At 44.5% G+C, this 17,428-nt stretch overlaps 1 protein-coding gene across 2 annotated transcripts in view; it reads left to right on the top strand.

Moving 5' to 3' along the window:
* TMEM132B (transmembrane protein 132B) overlaps positions 1 to 17,428 on the top strand; it is a gene marked incomplete at both ends in the record, with an annotated part of 382,785 nt that overhangs the window by 147,888 nt on the left and 217,469 nt on the right. Inside the window, one exon of one of the 2 annotated variants that reach the window (XM_082667175.1) lies at positions 4,089 to 4,980. In XM_082667175.1, the coding sequence (XP_082523301.1) occupies positions 4,089 to 4,980 (892 nt within the window). Of the gene's footprint in view, positions 1 to 4,088; positions 4,981 to 17,428 lie in introns of those variants that run through there. The other variant, XM_082667176.1, reaches the window with a different exon arrangement.

Below are 17,428 nucleotides of genomic sequence, written 5' to 3'. Positions count from 1 at the left end.
CCTCATTCAGTCAGGTGGTGAAAAGCCCTCTAGGAAATCAGCAGACTGAATAGGGCCTCATTTCACATTCAGAACTCTGGCCACACGGTCTACCTGCCAACGGGAAGAAGAATGGTGCCACTATGTGACATTAGGGGGCTAAAGGTAGGGGTGTTAGCTTCTCAGACCCTGGGTGTCTGTCTAAGGACAGTCTCTCGTCTTCATAAAATGCTCCTAAATTTGGATGTCATATTTTGTGGCAATCTGGTTTGAGGACAAAATGAGGATCTGCCAGCTGGTGTTTATGGCTTTCCATATAAGCCTTCGGACAAGATTTGTATTGCATTTTGCTTGAGTTATGGTGGGACGGGATTGTAAACTTTACACTGTCATTTCAGATAAAATGCAGGCTTTGGCCGTAATAAAGAAGAGAGAAGGCTCAGCTTTAAATTTCTTGTAAATCAATTTTTGAGAGGTATAAAATATCGATATAAATGATAATGAAGAAATAGAACAAGTCCACAGTGGAAACAGAGCATATTAAACTTTGCATTTATTTTAATTTCCTTTTCCACATCTGTAGATAAGTCAGAATTTAAACCTTGCCTTGGGCTTTGCCTAGATTTTATGAGAAGGTAAAATTTGAACCTCTTTCTTCCCAAATCTGCTCGACTGTATGCCCACCCATCTCTGCTGAAGGATATTGTCAGGCTGTGGAAGACAGACTTGCCTCGTTGCCAATTAATTTATGGGTAAATTCACCAAGAATTTAACTTCTTGGTTTGGAGAGGGGAAATAAACCAACCAAAAAATAATTTAAATTTCATCTGGAATGGCGTTTCTGCATTGCTTGACATTGTCAAAATACAAATTGCCCCTTGGTGGCGGCAACAGCTAAAACTTTCCTTAGGATGAGGTTCCTTCTTCAAAGTCATCTGTCTTCCTCCTCTGTCTTTGATCCGAATCCTGCCCGATCTGTGGGGATGCAATCTGGAGGAAACTCAGGTCTATATTATGAAAGTGAATGTATCCTATGCGTATTTATGTATGTATATATATTACATACATACAGTATCTACTTTTGAAAATATATTTTAAACAGATGTGGGATAACTTAAATCAAGGTTTGACGTCTGTTCTTTCACTTACGATGTCGTAAGCATTTTCTCACGGCGCCTCATATTTGTTGAAATCGTGGTTTTGATGACCGCTTAATATCTCACACAGAGGAAGACTTCAATCATTTATATAATCACTGCCCTCATGATGAGTTTTTAGGTTGCTTCCTGTGTGTTGCTGTTATAAATCATACTCGTGTTGACGCTTGCACATTAATCTCCTTTCTGATGATCTCTTATTTCCTTCGCATGAATTCCTAGGTGGAGAATTATTGGGACGGGCGTTTGGAAGGGTCTGAACGTTCACTTTTGTAGCTGCCTTGTGTAGGTTAGCCGTGCCTTTCTCCAAAGTTTGCCCGCTCCCTGGGGCGGAAACCGCATCTGTCTTGCCCCTGTGATATCCCTACCAGGGCTGGAAATATAGTAAGTAAATATATTTAGGTAGAGTAGTAAATATATTTAGATAGATAATTGGAGAAATGAATAACGAATAACACTTCTCCTCCAGTAATTAATCTGACCAGGACTGGCCATATTGATGACACTTGAGAATTTTCTTTCTTTCTTCCCCCCGGACCCCATACGCATTTTATTTGGTTGCACTGGGTCTTAGTTGAGGCAGGCGGGGTCCTTTAGTTGCGGCACGCGGGCTTCTTAGTTGCGGGACGTGGCCTCCTTAGTTGCAGCACGTGAACTCTTAGTTGCAGCACGCACGTGGGATCTAGTTCCCCGACCAGGGGTCGAACCCGGCCCCCTGCATTGGGAGCACGGAATCTTAACCACTGCGCCACCAGGGAGGTGCCTCCCCCCTCAGCTTTACTGAGATATCACTGACCTGTGAAAAGTGTGTATGTTTAAGGTATACAATTGAATGTTTTGATATATGTGTACATTGTGAAATTTCAAGCTACCATAATCAAGCTAATTAACATATTCATTACCTCCACCTAGTTTTCACTCTGTGTGTGTGTGTGTGTGTGTGTGTGTGTGTGTGTGTGTACGTGTTGAGAAGATTGATTTTAAAATCCATTCTCTTAGCAAATTACAATGTACAATACAGGGTTGTTAACTATGTCACATTGCGGTACATTAGCTCTCCAGAACATGGTCATCTTGCTTAACTGAAACTTTATACCCTTTGACCCACATCCCCCCTTCCTCTCCCCCCAGCCCCTGGCAGCCACCATGCTACTCTCTACTTCTACGAATTTGACTGTTTTAGATTCTGCACGTAAGTGAGATCGTGCAGCATTTCACAGAGAACTTGCCTTCTGAACACCTTCTTGGAGAAAGTATACGTCAGCCCCTTCGTGGTGGTATCTGTTTCACAATCTCCTAATTACAATTTTGTCATCCACTAGGAAAGGAAAGCTCACCAAGGACAGCCCTGTAAAGGCCAAAAATTATTTAAGTCAACAGAAAACTGTATTTCACAGAATTTGTAACGGCTGCAGAAAAAATGTTACCAGGAGTCAGAGTCAATGGAGTATTTATTTGCCTTTTATCCTCTGGTGATGCTGTACTGTAAACACTGCTGCCTGGTTTATTTCCTCTTGCTCTGGTTGGAAGCCAGGCTCCAGGGGCAGAGGTTTATTTCAGGGCAAGGAAGAATTCCTGTCTGTTCTTGGCCTGATTTGCCAACCCTGGTTCCTGGTGGGCTGTCTTCACTTTGAAGAAGCTTGCTGGGTCTTTGCTGTTTGTGTTTCCCCACTTGAAAGAAACACACACACACGTGTATATATACACATGTCCACATATACATGTTTATATATATTTATATGTATTTTAATTAACAAAGTAATACATGATTATCATAACAAGTTTTAAGAAGGTAGAAACATAAGTGGTAAAAGGCAAAAATCCTTTCTGGATTCTATAGATACCAAACATAAATATATGTACATTTACCTATGTACATATAGAATCTTAAAAAATTACCCAAATAGGATCATATGTGATACATTTATAATTTTTTATGCTTAACGACAGATTGTGGACATTTTTTCAAACATGCCTCATTTTTCTTACAGAGCTGCCTGTTACCCCATTGTAAAAGTGTATGGTTTATCTGGTCTCCTCTTAATATAATAAACCTTTGGAATGGTTTAAACTGGTCAATAATAATAATGATAGCAGGTAAAGATTGAGCATTTATGTGTGTCAGCACTGTTCTAAGCGCTTCATGTTTATTAACTCGTTAATCCTTACAATCATTTATATTTATATCCTACTTTATATGAGGACATTTGAGGCACAGAGAGGTTAAGCACCTTGCCCAAGGTTGCTCAGTTAGGAAGTGGCAGAGCCAGGATTCAAATCCAGGCTTCTGGCTCCAGCACATAAAATAAGTTTGTCTGCAATTCAGAAGGATGCTGCAGTGGACATCCTTGTAGATAAACGGATCTTTATGAATTCTCACTCGTGTTTCGGAAGGAGAGATTTCTCGAAGTGGGAATGCTGAGCCATCGCTTCACCCTCACTTCAGAAAGAATTAGGCGATGTCTAAACGTTTATCCACGTGGACACCACATCTAGGAGGGATGGGAAGAAGCATAAATATCAAAGTAATCAAGTATTAACACGTCATATACGATGGTCCAATGCGGGGTTGTATGGTGGGCTTGGTAGGTGTGCAGCCTACTCTCTGGGGGGTGATTACAACAGAGATGACCACGATCCTCTGAGTTCGGGGCTTTGCGAGAGCAAAAGAGGGTGCGACGTTTTCCCTCCGGGGGCGGGGGCGTAATTCAGTCACAGGACGATTGGCTCAGTGGTACACGGGGCTCCTTCCCACCCTTGCCCCGGTTATTTCGGAACACACTTTATGTAATGACAGGACTTTCACCGCGAGGAGACCCAGGATTCGGGTGGGCGTGGCCAGGATTCGGGTGGGCGGTGTGTTGTGTGGATGGGTGGAGGCGGCCCTGCGTTAATTTCATTACCTCTCCGGACGCGGCTCTCACTCTTCCTCTGCTTCCGTTTCTCGTGCAGTGACGCAGAGCCGCGCCATCGTGGACAGCCTGCAGAGGTTTTCCTCGCTCCCTGCTTACCTTCCCACGAGCTTCCACATCTCTAACGCAGAGGAGTCCTTCTTCCTTAAAGAGGCCAACCAGGACGTCACTCGGAACTGCAGTCTGCAGGCCCGGGTGGAGTCGTTCTTTATCTACCGAGCCAGGAGCCCCCCGATGGTCAATGCCAGCTATGGGCCATTTTCAGTCGAGAAGACGGTCCCGCGGGAGTTCATGCTGACATCTGCACCCTTTGGCAACATGGGCCAGTTTCCCTTCAACTGGAAGTTGAAAGCCCACATCCTCGGCAGCTCCATCTACTCCAACAGACCCAAAGTGCAGACCTTGTTCTACATCACCGGAATGGGCTGGGCCGACGGCGACCCAGCGGAACAGCTCCCCTGCGTCAAGATGTTTGCGTTCCCGGAGGCCAGGGAAGTGGCGGCCAGCTGTCGGCTGCAAGGGACCCCTGGGCTGTGTGTGGCCGAGCTGGAGGTGCTGCCCGAGTGGTTCAGCTCTGGGCTGGACCTGGAGCCCGAGGAGGAGATCCCAGCCCTGCTGGGCGGCACGGCCATGGAGCTCTTCTTCACGCTGTACCCGGCCGACCAGGCCGGCCAGTGTCCCCTGGAGGAGGACAGCAAGTGGGAGAACAACATACACTCGGGCCAGGACAGCCCCCCGCCGGCGTCAGCTGCCCGGGAGAGGATCGGGAGTGTCGTGGTCTACCCGACCCAGGACGATCTCAGGTGGTCCCTGCTGAGCCTGGATGAGAACGTCGTTCTCTCCGTACCTCTGAACCTCGTCCGGGAAGGGGACACCGCCACCTTTTTGGTCTCTCTGGCCAGTGGCTCTGTGGCTGACCACTTCACTCTCAGGTGAGAGGCTTTGCGGGGTTGGGTGGGATGCAAATCAACTCTTGATCGTCAGTGAGTTGTTAGTCTGTCAAGTGGGTGTTGATGCTTTGCTGAGGATCCAGCATCGTGAGGAAACTTACAAACATAAAATAAGACCCAGCAAAACAACACACCAGACACCGTAAAGCAGAGTATTTGGGGGTGGGCCCTGGGCATCCCTGTTTTCTAAGCACCCCCTAAGTATAATTCTGGTGTGAAGCCAGGATTAAAACTTCTGCGTTGAGAGCAGCAATTCGGGCTGTGAGGTCCAAGTTTGTCCCCTTCAGGCTCTCACATGATAGTCTGAACCTCTTACTGCCCCCTTGATGTGCCAGGCAGAATCCCATAATGCCCGGAAGTGGACACCTTGTGAATGAATTCCAGTTTCTAAATCCACGAAGGAGCTTTCTGAGACAGTGTTTCCCACCTCGCAGCTTTTCATCAGTAAAGAATCCTTTGTCAAAGCAAAGCAGCTGTCTCTATCTGTATGACAAAGACTTGGTTTTAGGATTGCAGAAAGTGAGGAACTTTTCTGCGCTAGGGGGACAAACCTGTCTTTAGCTTATTTTGCTCACATAGGTTCCTGGGTAGCAGTAGGAAGCAGCAGTAGCTCTGCTACATACCGGCTGTGTGTCCTGGGGCAAGTCACCTAACCTCTCTGGGCCTCAGCTTCCTCTTTGGTAGGATGGGGATAATGATGGGATCTACCTCCCAGGGTTGTTGTGAGGATTACACAAGTTAACAAAGTTCTTAGAATAGTGCCTGGCACATGAGGGGTCTCCACTGAATTTAGGCTGTGGTGTTTCCTGGTCCTCAGATGCCGAGCTGGTAGACATATAAACTGCAATGCACGTGGGGCTTTGTTTTGCTGGGTGCAGGTGAGGAAAAATAAGATTTAATCGTGAGTCCAGTATGGTCCTTCTGATTCTGATGGAGGCCGATGTACCAGATCACGTCTGTTTGGAGGTGCGCTTGTTCAGAGCCTGGCAACAGGATCCCGAGGCTCTGGCAGATCCCAGGTGGGTTTAGTAGCCCGCAGGAAGCGGGCTTCCTATTCGGAGCCCCTTGAGTTAGTCTTGGTGGTAAAACTGATGCAGAAATTGGTGTGGACCCAGCCCTGTGCTAGTCACTCCACTGGTGGGGCTGGGGTGGTCTAAAACCCAGTTCTTGCTCTGCAGAGATTCTTCCAATGCAAGGTAGTGCAAGCTGCTCACTATAGACCAAGGATGGCCAAGGGATGGTTTCTGCTTTCCTGCCCTTCCCTCTCCCGAGGCAGACATGACCAGTCAATTGCAGCACCTCAGCACTCCCTGTGCTGTGGCAGACATTACTAATCTACTGCACTGAGCTCAGAACTCCAGGCAGCCCCTACCAATTCATGTGAGGTAGAGAGTATGACACTTAAGACTGAACTTATTTGCCATCCCTGATGTAGAGAGAATGTTGTTGGGTGAGAAGTTTGAGGAAAGGGAGAGCAGGTGACCTGGTGGTCGGGGAAGTCTGGGAGCCTTGCTGGGAAAGGCATTTCAGGACAGGGGGAATGTCATAAACAGTACTAGGTAACTGACTGAGGACGTAGAATGGTCCAGGCCACATTCTAAGTTGTTTACATGCCTTAACTCACTGAATTCTGACAACAAACAACTCAAGGAGGCAAGTACGGCTATCATCCCCATTTTTCCGAGGCACAGAGAGGTTAAGTAGCTTGCCCAAGGTCACACAGCTAGGGAGCAGTGAGTGTGAATCCCGGTGGTCTGGCTCTAGAGCCTGTGCCCTTCACCCCCATGGCCCACTGCCTTTCGAAGACAGGAGGGGGCAGCTGCGGCCCCCCCCGCTGGCTGCATGTGGCTCAGTCATGCCAGAGCTGAGGGTCAATTTAGGGAGGGAGAGGCTGCTGAGACCAGAAGAGGTTCCAGCATCCACAGTGTAGAAACTCCTGAAGTGTTACCTTCATGGTGAGTAGAAACCCCTCAAGTTTTTTCTTTCCCACAGAAGTTAATTTTAGAGCTGAAACGGACTATAACACTGACTTTCCCTTGAGAGGTCAAATCGTGAATTGTCAGTCTCCAGGAAATAGTAGCCACAGGGCCGTTAGTTGTGGGGCCTTGGGACTGTCCCAAAGGAAGAACGTCTAGCCTAGAGTTTGCAAACAGGTGGTCATGGCAAATCTAGGCCACGGATGTATGCTGGTGTTTTTTTTTTTTTCTTTTTAAAGCTCATATGGCATCCCTTAAAATATTTAAAAGAGTTGCCAACCTCTAATAATAGGGAGATCTCACGTGTCATTTACTTGGAAAGTGTTGAAGATTTGGTAACTTGGCAACAGTTGGCTGTAGTTAGGGAGTGGCTTTCCCCTTTAGATGGATCATGCATCGCCTAGTTCACCCCAGTCCCCACTACACCCTATCGTCCCACACCTGGCCCATTGCACTCACTTATCTGGCTCCTGTGAGCATTTAAGAACTCCTGATATAGTGTTGAAAAAAGGGGGATGCAACGCTTAGAAGAGGGGCTAGATTCTAATCTATGGAGGCAGGCATCACCGACTCATTCACTGTGTGTCAGGGAGATAGAAGTGGTCAGTGGGTGCATCACAGGAAACGAAACATCCCCTCCATCATCACCGGCATTATTTAGTGAATTAGTTGCTTCATGTAAAGCAATTAGAAGGGTGCCTGGCACCCTGTAGATGTTCAGAAAGTGTTAATTGATACTATTATTTACTATAATTGATGCTGTTATTCATACTATTATGTGTTAATTTAATATTTAACAAATTCATACGATTATGTGTTAATTTGATACTATTTAACAAAATTTTTTATTGGAGTATAGTTGATTTACAATGTTGTGTTTCTGCTGTACAACAAAGTGAATCAGTTATACATATACATATATCCACTCTTTTTTAGATTCTTTTCCCATATAGGCCATTACAGAGTATTGAGAAGAGTTCCCTGTGCTATACAGTAGGTCCTTATTAGTTATCTATTAATATTTTATATACAGCAGTGTGTATATGTTAATCCCAATCTCCCAGTTTATCACCTCCCCTTCCCCCCTGGTAACCATAAATTTGTTTTCTACATCTGTGACTCTATCTCTGTTTTGTAAATAAGTTCATTTGTACCATTTTTTCAGGTTCCACATATAAGCGATATGATATTTGTCTTTCTCTGTCTGACTGACTTCACTTAGTTATGATCATCTCTAGGTCCATCCGTGTTGCTGCAAATGGCATTATTTCATTCTTTTTTATGGCTGAGTAATATTCCGTTTTATATATGTACCACACCTTCTTCATCCGTTCGTCTTCCATGTCCTGGCTATTGTAAATAGTGCTGCAGTGAACATTGGGGTGCATGTATCTTTTTGAATTATGGTTTTCTCCAGATATATGCAATCGATACTCTTAATTCATGCTTTTTAATAATTATGTATACTGTGCCAGGCTTAAGTTGTATCTCTCATTGTATTATCACAGGCACTGTACAAAGTATTCATGCCCATTTTGTGAATGTGGAAACTGAGACTCAGAGAGCTTAGGGGTTACCTGCCTGAAGTTGTGCAGTGGGGAAGTGGTGGGACTGGGGTGTGGGTCTGCATGAAGGAGTTGAGAACTCCCTTTTAAAAACACTCTTTCCGGCGGTTCTGCTTGCGTAGGTGGGGACTGAGCTTTACCTCTCGAATCTTTCTGGGTCAGCATCTAGAGTTTCTTGTCTTTATGCCTTCCTAGATAGGACTTTCATTTCTTTTTTTTTTTTTTTTGGAGTACGCAGGCCTCTCACTATTGTGGCCTCTCCCGTTGCGGAGCACAGGCTCCGGACGCGCAGGCTCAGCGGCCATGGCTCACAGGCCCAGCCGCTCCGCGGCATGTGGGATCCTCCCAGACCGGGGCCCGAACCCATGTCGCCTGCATCGGCAGGCGGACTCTCAACCACTGCGCCACCAGGGAAGCCCAGGACTTTCATTTCTTTTTGTTTGTTTGCTTACAGAAACTTTATTCACGTGTAAATGATATGACAATAAATTTGATTTAAAAAACCAGTATATAACTATCAATTGCATTCTTATACGAGGATAAAGTTCTCATTTCTTTTACTGGAGTGTAGTTAATTTACAATGTTGTGTTAGTTTCAGGTGTACAGCAAAGTGATTCATTTGCACATACATACATGCATATATATGTATATATTCTTTTTCAGATTCTTTTCCATTATAGGTTATTACAAGATATTGAGTATAGATGACTATTATTTCGTACGCTGTACTTTATGGCCAGAGAAGACTGCACTGAAATTATGGCAGTAAACGAAGATGACCCAAGTGAAGACACACAGAGCCTGTTTATCCAGAGCTTGCTGTATGGCAAGGGGGTCAGTCGCCATCCCTGGCGTGTGGCAGAGACTCAAGGGCAGACGGGGAAGGGGGGAAGTTTTTCATGGAAACAGGGAGGCTCAGGTCTGCTCCGATTGTTGCTGTGGGGAGGCTGCAGGTAGGCTCCCTAGCAGTGAGCATCTTCTGTGACGGACCTGGGGGGCATATTTGGCTTTTTTCTGGTTGACCTTGAATTGGAAGCAGAGGCTGTAGAAAGGGCAGCTGGCAGTCGTGGGCCAACTTCAGACCTTTCTGGGCCGATGGTTGCCGAGGCTGTGGTTTGGCGTTTTGGCTTCATTGCTGCAAGGTGATGGGTCAGAGTTTTATTGTCATATATGGTCTGGCTGTTGTCTTTTTGTGTATTCAGGCTCTCAAAGTAAAACAGTTTTGGGCCTCGGGGAACGTATTATTTCCCAGCATAACTAATTGTCTGTTTTAATCGTGTCTTTTATGAATGAAATGTGACATATTTCATTCCGGCTCAGATGAGACCCCGGATCAAAGAGTGAACGTGCACAGGATTCGCTGAGATCTCATTTTAGAGCTGAAGACGTATGGACAGGGGACAGATGGGTGCAGTTTTCATGTGTCACGTTGCCATTTCTGACTGCATATTGTACTGGGGCCAGTTTGAACAAAAGTTGGATTGGTTATTCTCTAACAAATAGATTCTGTTAAATGCTAGTATCTAAAACGGACCCTATATTGAAAAGCCTTTTAGCAAAGGGTTAAAAAGGGTGGTTTGGAGGGGTTGGGGGCTGCTGGCAGGGCAGTGCTAGGCTGGATTCGGGGGAAGTCTTTCAAACCAAGAAAGTTTGACATGTTGTGAAAATTTCCCCACTCCATCTATAACGTCTCCAAGGCTGAGAGTGACCCTGAGAAACTTTATCCCTGATTTACGAAAATAGCTCTTTCTCAGCTCACATAGAGACCCTCCCGGGCTGACCTCTCATCCTGTTAGGCTGTGGAGCCCAGTGGTTAAGATTGTAGACCCTGCGGCCAGACATCCTGGGTTCAAATCCTGGCTCTACCACGTACCTGCTGGGTGACTTTAGGCAGGTTACTTAACCTCTCTGTGCCACGGTTCCCCCATCTCTAGATGGGGGCAGTTTATGCTCTAAGTGGCTGTTTAGGAAGCACCAGCTTTGTGCTCAGCCAGATTCTCCCATTTCATCTACTGTCACCCAATCCTTCTGGTTGCTCAGGCCAAACATCTAACCATCGGACTGACTTTTGCCATTTTCTTATACATCCCCCTCCATCTGAACGATCCTCAGGTCCTGGGGCTTTTCCTGTAAAATATCCAGGATCGAACAACTGCCGTTGCTATGACCCAGGTCAAGCCAGGGTCCCCTCTTGGCTGGATGCCTACAGGACCCTCCTGACAGGTCTCCCGGCCTCTATCTTTGCCCCCTGAGGTCTTGAGCGAAAGCCAAAGTCCTCATATGGGCCCACAGGCCTGGCATGATCTGACCCTACCCCACAGCCCGCTGCACTGCTCTGATTTTTTGGACATACTTATCATTTATGTTAATGACATACTATATCAGTGTTTATGGCCCACCTCTTCCTGCTAGAATGTGAGGTCCGTGAGGGCGGGGACTTTTGCCTCATTTGTTCTTTGATGTGTCCTAAGGATCCAGAGCAGTGTCTGACACACAGTAAGTGCTCAAGAAATATGTGTTGGAATGCCCATTTATGATAAAAACCCTCCAGGAAGTACGCATAGAGGGAACCTACCTCAACATAATAAAGGCCATATATGACAAACCCACAGCCAACGTCGTCCTCAATGGTGAAAAACTGAAACCATTTCCACTAAGATCAGGAACAAGACAAGGTTGTCCACTCTAACCACAATTATTCAACATAGTTTTGGAAGTTTTAGCCACAGCAATCAGAGAAGAAAAACAAATAAAAGGAACCCAAATTGGAAAAGAAGAAGGAAAGCTGTCACTGTTTGCAGATGACATGATACTATACATAGGGAATCCTAAAGATGCTACCAGAAAACTACTAGAGCTAATTTGGTAAAGTAGCAGGATACAAAATTAATGCACAGAAATCTCTTGCATTCCTATACACTAATGATGAAAAATCTGAAAGTGAAATCAAGAAAACACTCCCATTTACCATTGCAACTAAAAGAATAAAATATCTAGGAATAAACCTACCTAAGGAGACAAAAGACCTGTATGCAGAAAACTCTAAGACACTGATGAAAGAAATTAAAGATGATACAAACAGATGAAGAGATATACCATGTTCTTGGATTGGAAGCATCAACATTGTGAAAATGACTCTACTATCCAAAGCAATCTGTAGATTCAATGCAAACCCTATCAAACTACCAATGGTATTTTTCACAGAACTAGAACAAAAAATTTCACAATTTGTATGGAAACACAAAAGACCCCGAATAGCCAAAGCAATCTTGAGAAAGAAAAACGGAGCTGGAGGAATCAGGCTCCCTGACTTCATACTATACTACAAAGCTACAGTAATCAATACAGTATGGTGCTGGCACAAAAACAGACATATAGATCAATGGAACAGGATAGAAAGCCCAGAGATAAACCCACGCACATATGGTCACCTTATCTTTGATAAAGGAGGCAAGAATATACAGTGGGGAAAAGACAGCCTCTTCAATAAGTGGTGCTGGGAAAACTGGACAGCTACATGTAAAAGAATGAAATTAGAACACTTCCTAACACCATACACAAAAATAAACTCAAAATGGGTTAAAGACCTAAATGTAAGGCCAGACACTATAAAACTCTTAGAGGAAAACATAGGCAGAACACTCTATGACATAAATCACAGCAAGATCCTTTTTGACCCACCTCCTAGAGAAATGGAAATAAAAACAAAAATAAACAAATGGGACCTAATGAAACTTAAAAGCTTTTGCACAGCAAAGGAAACCACAAACAAGACGAAAAGACAACCCTCAGAAAGGGAGAAAATATTCGCAAATGAAGCAACTGACAAAGGATTAATCTTCAAAATTTCCAAGCAGCTCATGCAGCTCAATATCAAAACAACAAACAAGCCAATCCAAAAATGGGCAGAAGACCTAAATAGACATTTCTTCAAAGAAGACATGCAGATGGCCAAGAGGCACATGAAAGAATGCTCAACATCACTAATCATTAGAGAAATGCAAATCAAAACTACAATGAGGTATCATCTCACACCGGTCAGAATGGCCATCATCAAAAAATCTACAAACAATAAATGCTGGAGAGGGTGTGGAGAAAAGGGAACCCTGTTGCAGTGTTGGTGGGAATGTAAATTGATAGAGCCACTATGGAGGACAGTATGGAGCTTCCTTAAAAAGCTACAAATAGAACTACCACATGACCCAGCAATCCCACTACAGGGCATATACCCTGAGAAAACCATAATTCAGAAAGAGTCATGTACCAAAATGTTCACTGCAGCTCTATTTACAATAGCCAGGACATGGAAGCAACCTAAGTGTCCATCGACAGATGAATGGATATAGAAAATGTGGCACATATATACAATGGAATATTACTCAGCCATGAAAAGAAATGAAATTGAGTTATTTGTAGTGAGGTGGATGGACCTAGAGTCTGTCATACAGAGTGAAGTAAGTCAGAAAGAGAAAAACAAATACCATATGCTAACACATATATATGGAATCTAAATAAAAGGAAAAGAAAAGAAAAAATGGTCAGGAAGAACCTAGGGCCAAGATGGGAATAAAGACACAGACCTACTAGAGAATGGACTTGAGGATATGGGGAAGGGGAAGGGGAAGCTGTGACAAAGTGAGAGAGTGGCATGGACATATATACACTACCACATGTAAAATAGATAGCTAGTGGGAAGCAGCCGCATAGCACAGGGAGATCAGCTCGGTGCTTTGTGACCACCTAGAGGGGTGGGATAGGGAGTGTGGGAGGGAGGGAGATGCAAGAGGGAAGAGATATGGGGATATATGTATATGTATAACTGATTCACTTTGTTATAAAGCAGAAACTAACACACCATTGTAAAGCAATTATACTCCAGTAAAGATGTGAAAAAAAAAGAAAGAAATATGTGTTGGATGAATGAATGAATTTGGAAATATTGCAAGGCATCATTGCTGGATGAAGGGTATGAATTGTCAAGACTATGAATTTATGAACTAAATAAGTAAGGGTTTCATAAATATTGAAGGTAGGGACACTTGAGGATCCAATTCTAGCAAAAGTTTCCTCTTGGCCACAATGTGAGAATGGATTCATCATTTCTATTCAAATGATGGGCAGTGCCAGTGTATCCTAAACTTTGGTAATTCACACACCACCTTCGGGATTTTTTTTTTTTGTCATATCAGATACCACCATATCCTACCATCATAATTTAAGTCATATCCATGTGCCTTCTGCATGCAATTTTTATTTGCTCTTTTTCTTTAAATCACTTTAAAAAACTTATATAAATACATTTAAAAGGACACCTCACATCTGCCACCATAAACCAGTATTGCTTGTTCACATGAAAGGGTATTACAAAGATAAATTACGATAATAACAACAGCAAAAAAAAACAACAAAAAACAACCCACTACTAAGTTCTAAGTAGGTACCATCACCTGTGGAAGCCATGAACCTGAGGTCTGCTCTCTGTTTGAAAGGGAGTTGAGCATGTGCTGCTGAGAGGCGAGGGCCACGGAGACTTTCCCCTGGAAATCATCACAGGTCCTGTAGGAGTCTCACTCAGTGACTCCCTGTTATTTAAGCCACGTCTGTGCAACATCAGGACCATCTGCAGACCCAGGACCAGGCTTTGGGAAAACTGGCTGATGATGACTTTCTCATCCACGGGATCAAGGAGGCACCAGGAAGCATCACTTCCTGGTCAGCTCAGTCTCCCGCATGGATGTCCTTTCTCTGATGTCACTTCCTGTTCCACACCACTTCCTTGGGGACTTACTCCGTACCTTGCATTGCTAGTTAATGCTCCAGGTTGAGAATGTCAGACACCCCAAAGCCTTCTAGATCCCCTGAGCACATACACCATCTTCCTTCATTTCAGCACCGGCAGAAGCGAGATCAGAAGGGGTCGGAGGCAGAAAATCTAGTTGACTGTGGGGTGGGTGAGCCCTCAGGCTCGAATCTAGCTGTCACTGATGGAACAGATATTTTGTGATCACCTATTAGGTGTCGCCCACCTTTGGTTTGCTTTTCTTTTTTCCTTCTTTCTTTCAAAAAAGCCACACACGCTCTCGTCCCTCATCAAGTTCACACTCTCCAAGGAGGAAGACAGTAAACAAGTAAATAAACAAAAATTATACATCATTAAAACCCATGCCAAGGGCCATGAAGGAAACAAACAGAATGCAGTATATTTAAACTTCATTTATTTTAATTTTTTAAAACTTTTTATCTTGGGATAATCTTAGACTTATAGAAAAGTTGCAAAAAAATCCAGATTGCCCCTAGTGTGAACATCTTAGGTAACCACAGTATGAATATCAAAACTAGGAAGTTAACACGGGCCTAATATTATTAACTAGTCTACAGACATTATTAAAAAGTGCCCTGTGTTCCTGTAACATCCTTTTTCTGCTCCGGGAGCCCACATGGCATAGAGTTGTCGTATTTCCTTAGCCTGATGAATTCTGGTCTTCAGTTGTTTTTTTCCTTTTTATCTTTTTCATGACTTTCATACTTTTGAAGAATACTGAGAATGTTCCTCAATTTGTGTTTTTCTGGTATTATGATTAGATTGAGGGTGTATGTATTTGTCAGGAATCCCAATGACGTGCTCATCCGTCTCAGTGTCATGTGGGAGGTACGTGATGTTGACATGCCTCATTACCAGTGATGTTTACTTAGGTTACCCTGTTAAAGTGGCATCTTTCCAGTTTCTCCATTGCAAGTATGCTTTCCCCCCCTTTGTAATTAGTAATAACATCTGGGACGATACTTTGTGACTACCAACATCCTCTTTCATGTTATACTTTTGAATTTTAGCATCTGTTGATCATTCTTGCCCAGAATGCAGTATTTTTAAAATAATTGAACCAGGAGTGGATATATCACAGGAGAATTTTGGCTCTGATCATTTCTTATTTGTATATAAGGAAGTGAGCCAGTCGCAATTAGTCACCACCGAAGTCACTGGACTTTTTCTGTTGAAACAAAGGAAGAGTCTCTATGTACTCAGGCAGTCCACAAGGCTTTGAGGTGACTGGCATTCTTGACCTGGAGCGTTAACTAGCAAGGCTGTGCAACATCTGTGCAACATCTGTGCAAGGTACAGGATAAGTCCCCGAGGAAGTGGTGTGGACAGGAAGTGAGGTCGGAGGAGTGAGATCAGTGCAGTCCAAGGGGGTTAACCAGGGCAGGCTTGAATGGGCAGGTTTTGATCAGTTCAAGGAAAACGGTAGGGCAGTATGATCAAAGAGTGTGGTGTGCCCAGGACACTCTTGGAAGGCAAGTTTTTTTTAAAGGGTTAGAATCACTGAGGCTTGCTGTCGAATTTCAACTCCCCCTTCCTGGCTGTGTGACCTTGTACAGGTTACCTCACTTCTCTGAGCCTTGCCTTCCTCTCCTATATAAGGAAACTAGTAATAGCATCTGTCTTTTGGGATGGCCATGAGGAGTAAACGAGATAATGCAGGAAGGTACTTGGCTTCAGTTTTACCTGCGATGCTTGGTGCTACTCTCAGCAGCATCTAAGTGGCATCTGAAAGCTTCCTCCAGCACACGCTATGGGGATTCCCGCCACATGCACTTAATTAGCATCAGTCACGTGCCAGGCTCCCCTCTAGACCTTACGTGCATCCTTGTGACAGCTCTGGAACTTACCTGTTTCCTCTACTTCCAGATGAAGAGACAGGCTCACAGGCACTAGGGCACTTGCCAGAAAGTGACAGAGCCAGGACTCCAACCAGACCCACCCACTTCAAGCCCTCACCCATCTCAAGGCCCCCCATTTCAGATGTTAGTAACCTCAACTCGGGAATTCCCTGGTGGTCCAGTGGTTAGGATTCCGCGCTTCCACTGCTGGGGGCCCTGGGTTCGATCCCTGGTTGGGGAACTAAGATTCCACACGCCGTGCGGCGCAGCCAAAAAAATAGATAAATAAAAGGTAAAAAAAAAAGTAAAAAAAAAATCTCAACGCTTACTTTCATACTTAATAGCAACCTGTTTGAGTAAGATACCTCAGGTGGCACCCAAAATCCAGGCTTTATTAATTTTTTCCCCCAAAGAAAACTCAGATTTCCCTTGAGGAAACTGTGTGTAGACACAGATGTCTGAAATCTGCAATCTCAGAGCCCAGATCAAGTCTAGGGCTTAGAGCTAAGGTTTCAGCAGAGCTTAGAAAGGAAGGCAGGTGATTATTTCCCAAACAAACCATAACCTCCACAGCGTGTTTACCTAGCTCCAAACGTCATGTGCTGCGTTCAGTGAGTGTATTTCTGTTACTTAGTACACGGTGCTCAGTCCCAACTCTACCCTGCTTTCCCTCCCAAGTTCACTGGAGTCTGGGAGCTCCGAAGGAGGTAGGGAGCAAGTGTAAATTTCAGAGGCTTGAGGATTCTAGCTACAGAAGGGGATTTTTTTTTTTTTATTAAATGAAAGATTCTTTTTTTTTTTTTTTTTTTTGCGGTACGTGGGCCTCTCACTGCTGTGGCCTCTCCCGTTGTGGAGCACAGGCTCCGGACGCGCAGACCCAGCGGCCATGGCTCACGGGCCCAGCCGCTCCGCGGCATGTGGGATCTTCCCGGACCGGGGCACGAACCCACGTCCCCTGCATCGGCAGGTGGACTGTCAACCACTGCGCCACCAGGGAAGCCCGAATGAAAGATTCTTTAAATTCTGTAGTGCTTTACAGTTTTCGAAAGTTTCACACATATGATTTCACATAACCCCATAATAACCCTTTCCCCCACCCCTGTCTTGCCCCTCCCCCCTCCCCTCTCCCCGCTGGTAACCACTAGTTTGTTCTCTACATCTGTGAATCTGCTTCTTTTTTGTTCCATTCACTATTTTTTTAGATTCCACATATAAGTGATATCATACAG

The sequence above is a fragment of the Grampus griseus genome (genome assembly GCF_964374135.1).
Source record: "Grampus griseus genome assembly, chromosome: 12".
Lineage (NCBI taxonomy): Eukaryota > Metazoa > Chordata > Mammalia > Artiodactyla > Delphinidae > Grampus > Grampus griseus.
Note: the sequence above shows the minus strand (reverse complement) of the source record. Positions and strands in the feature narration are given on the sequence as shown.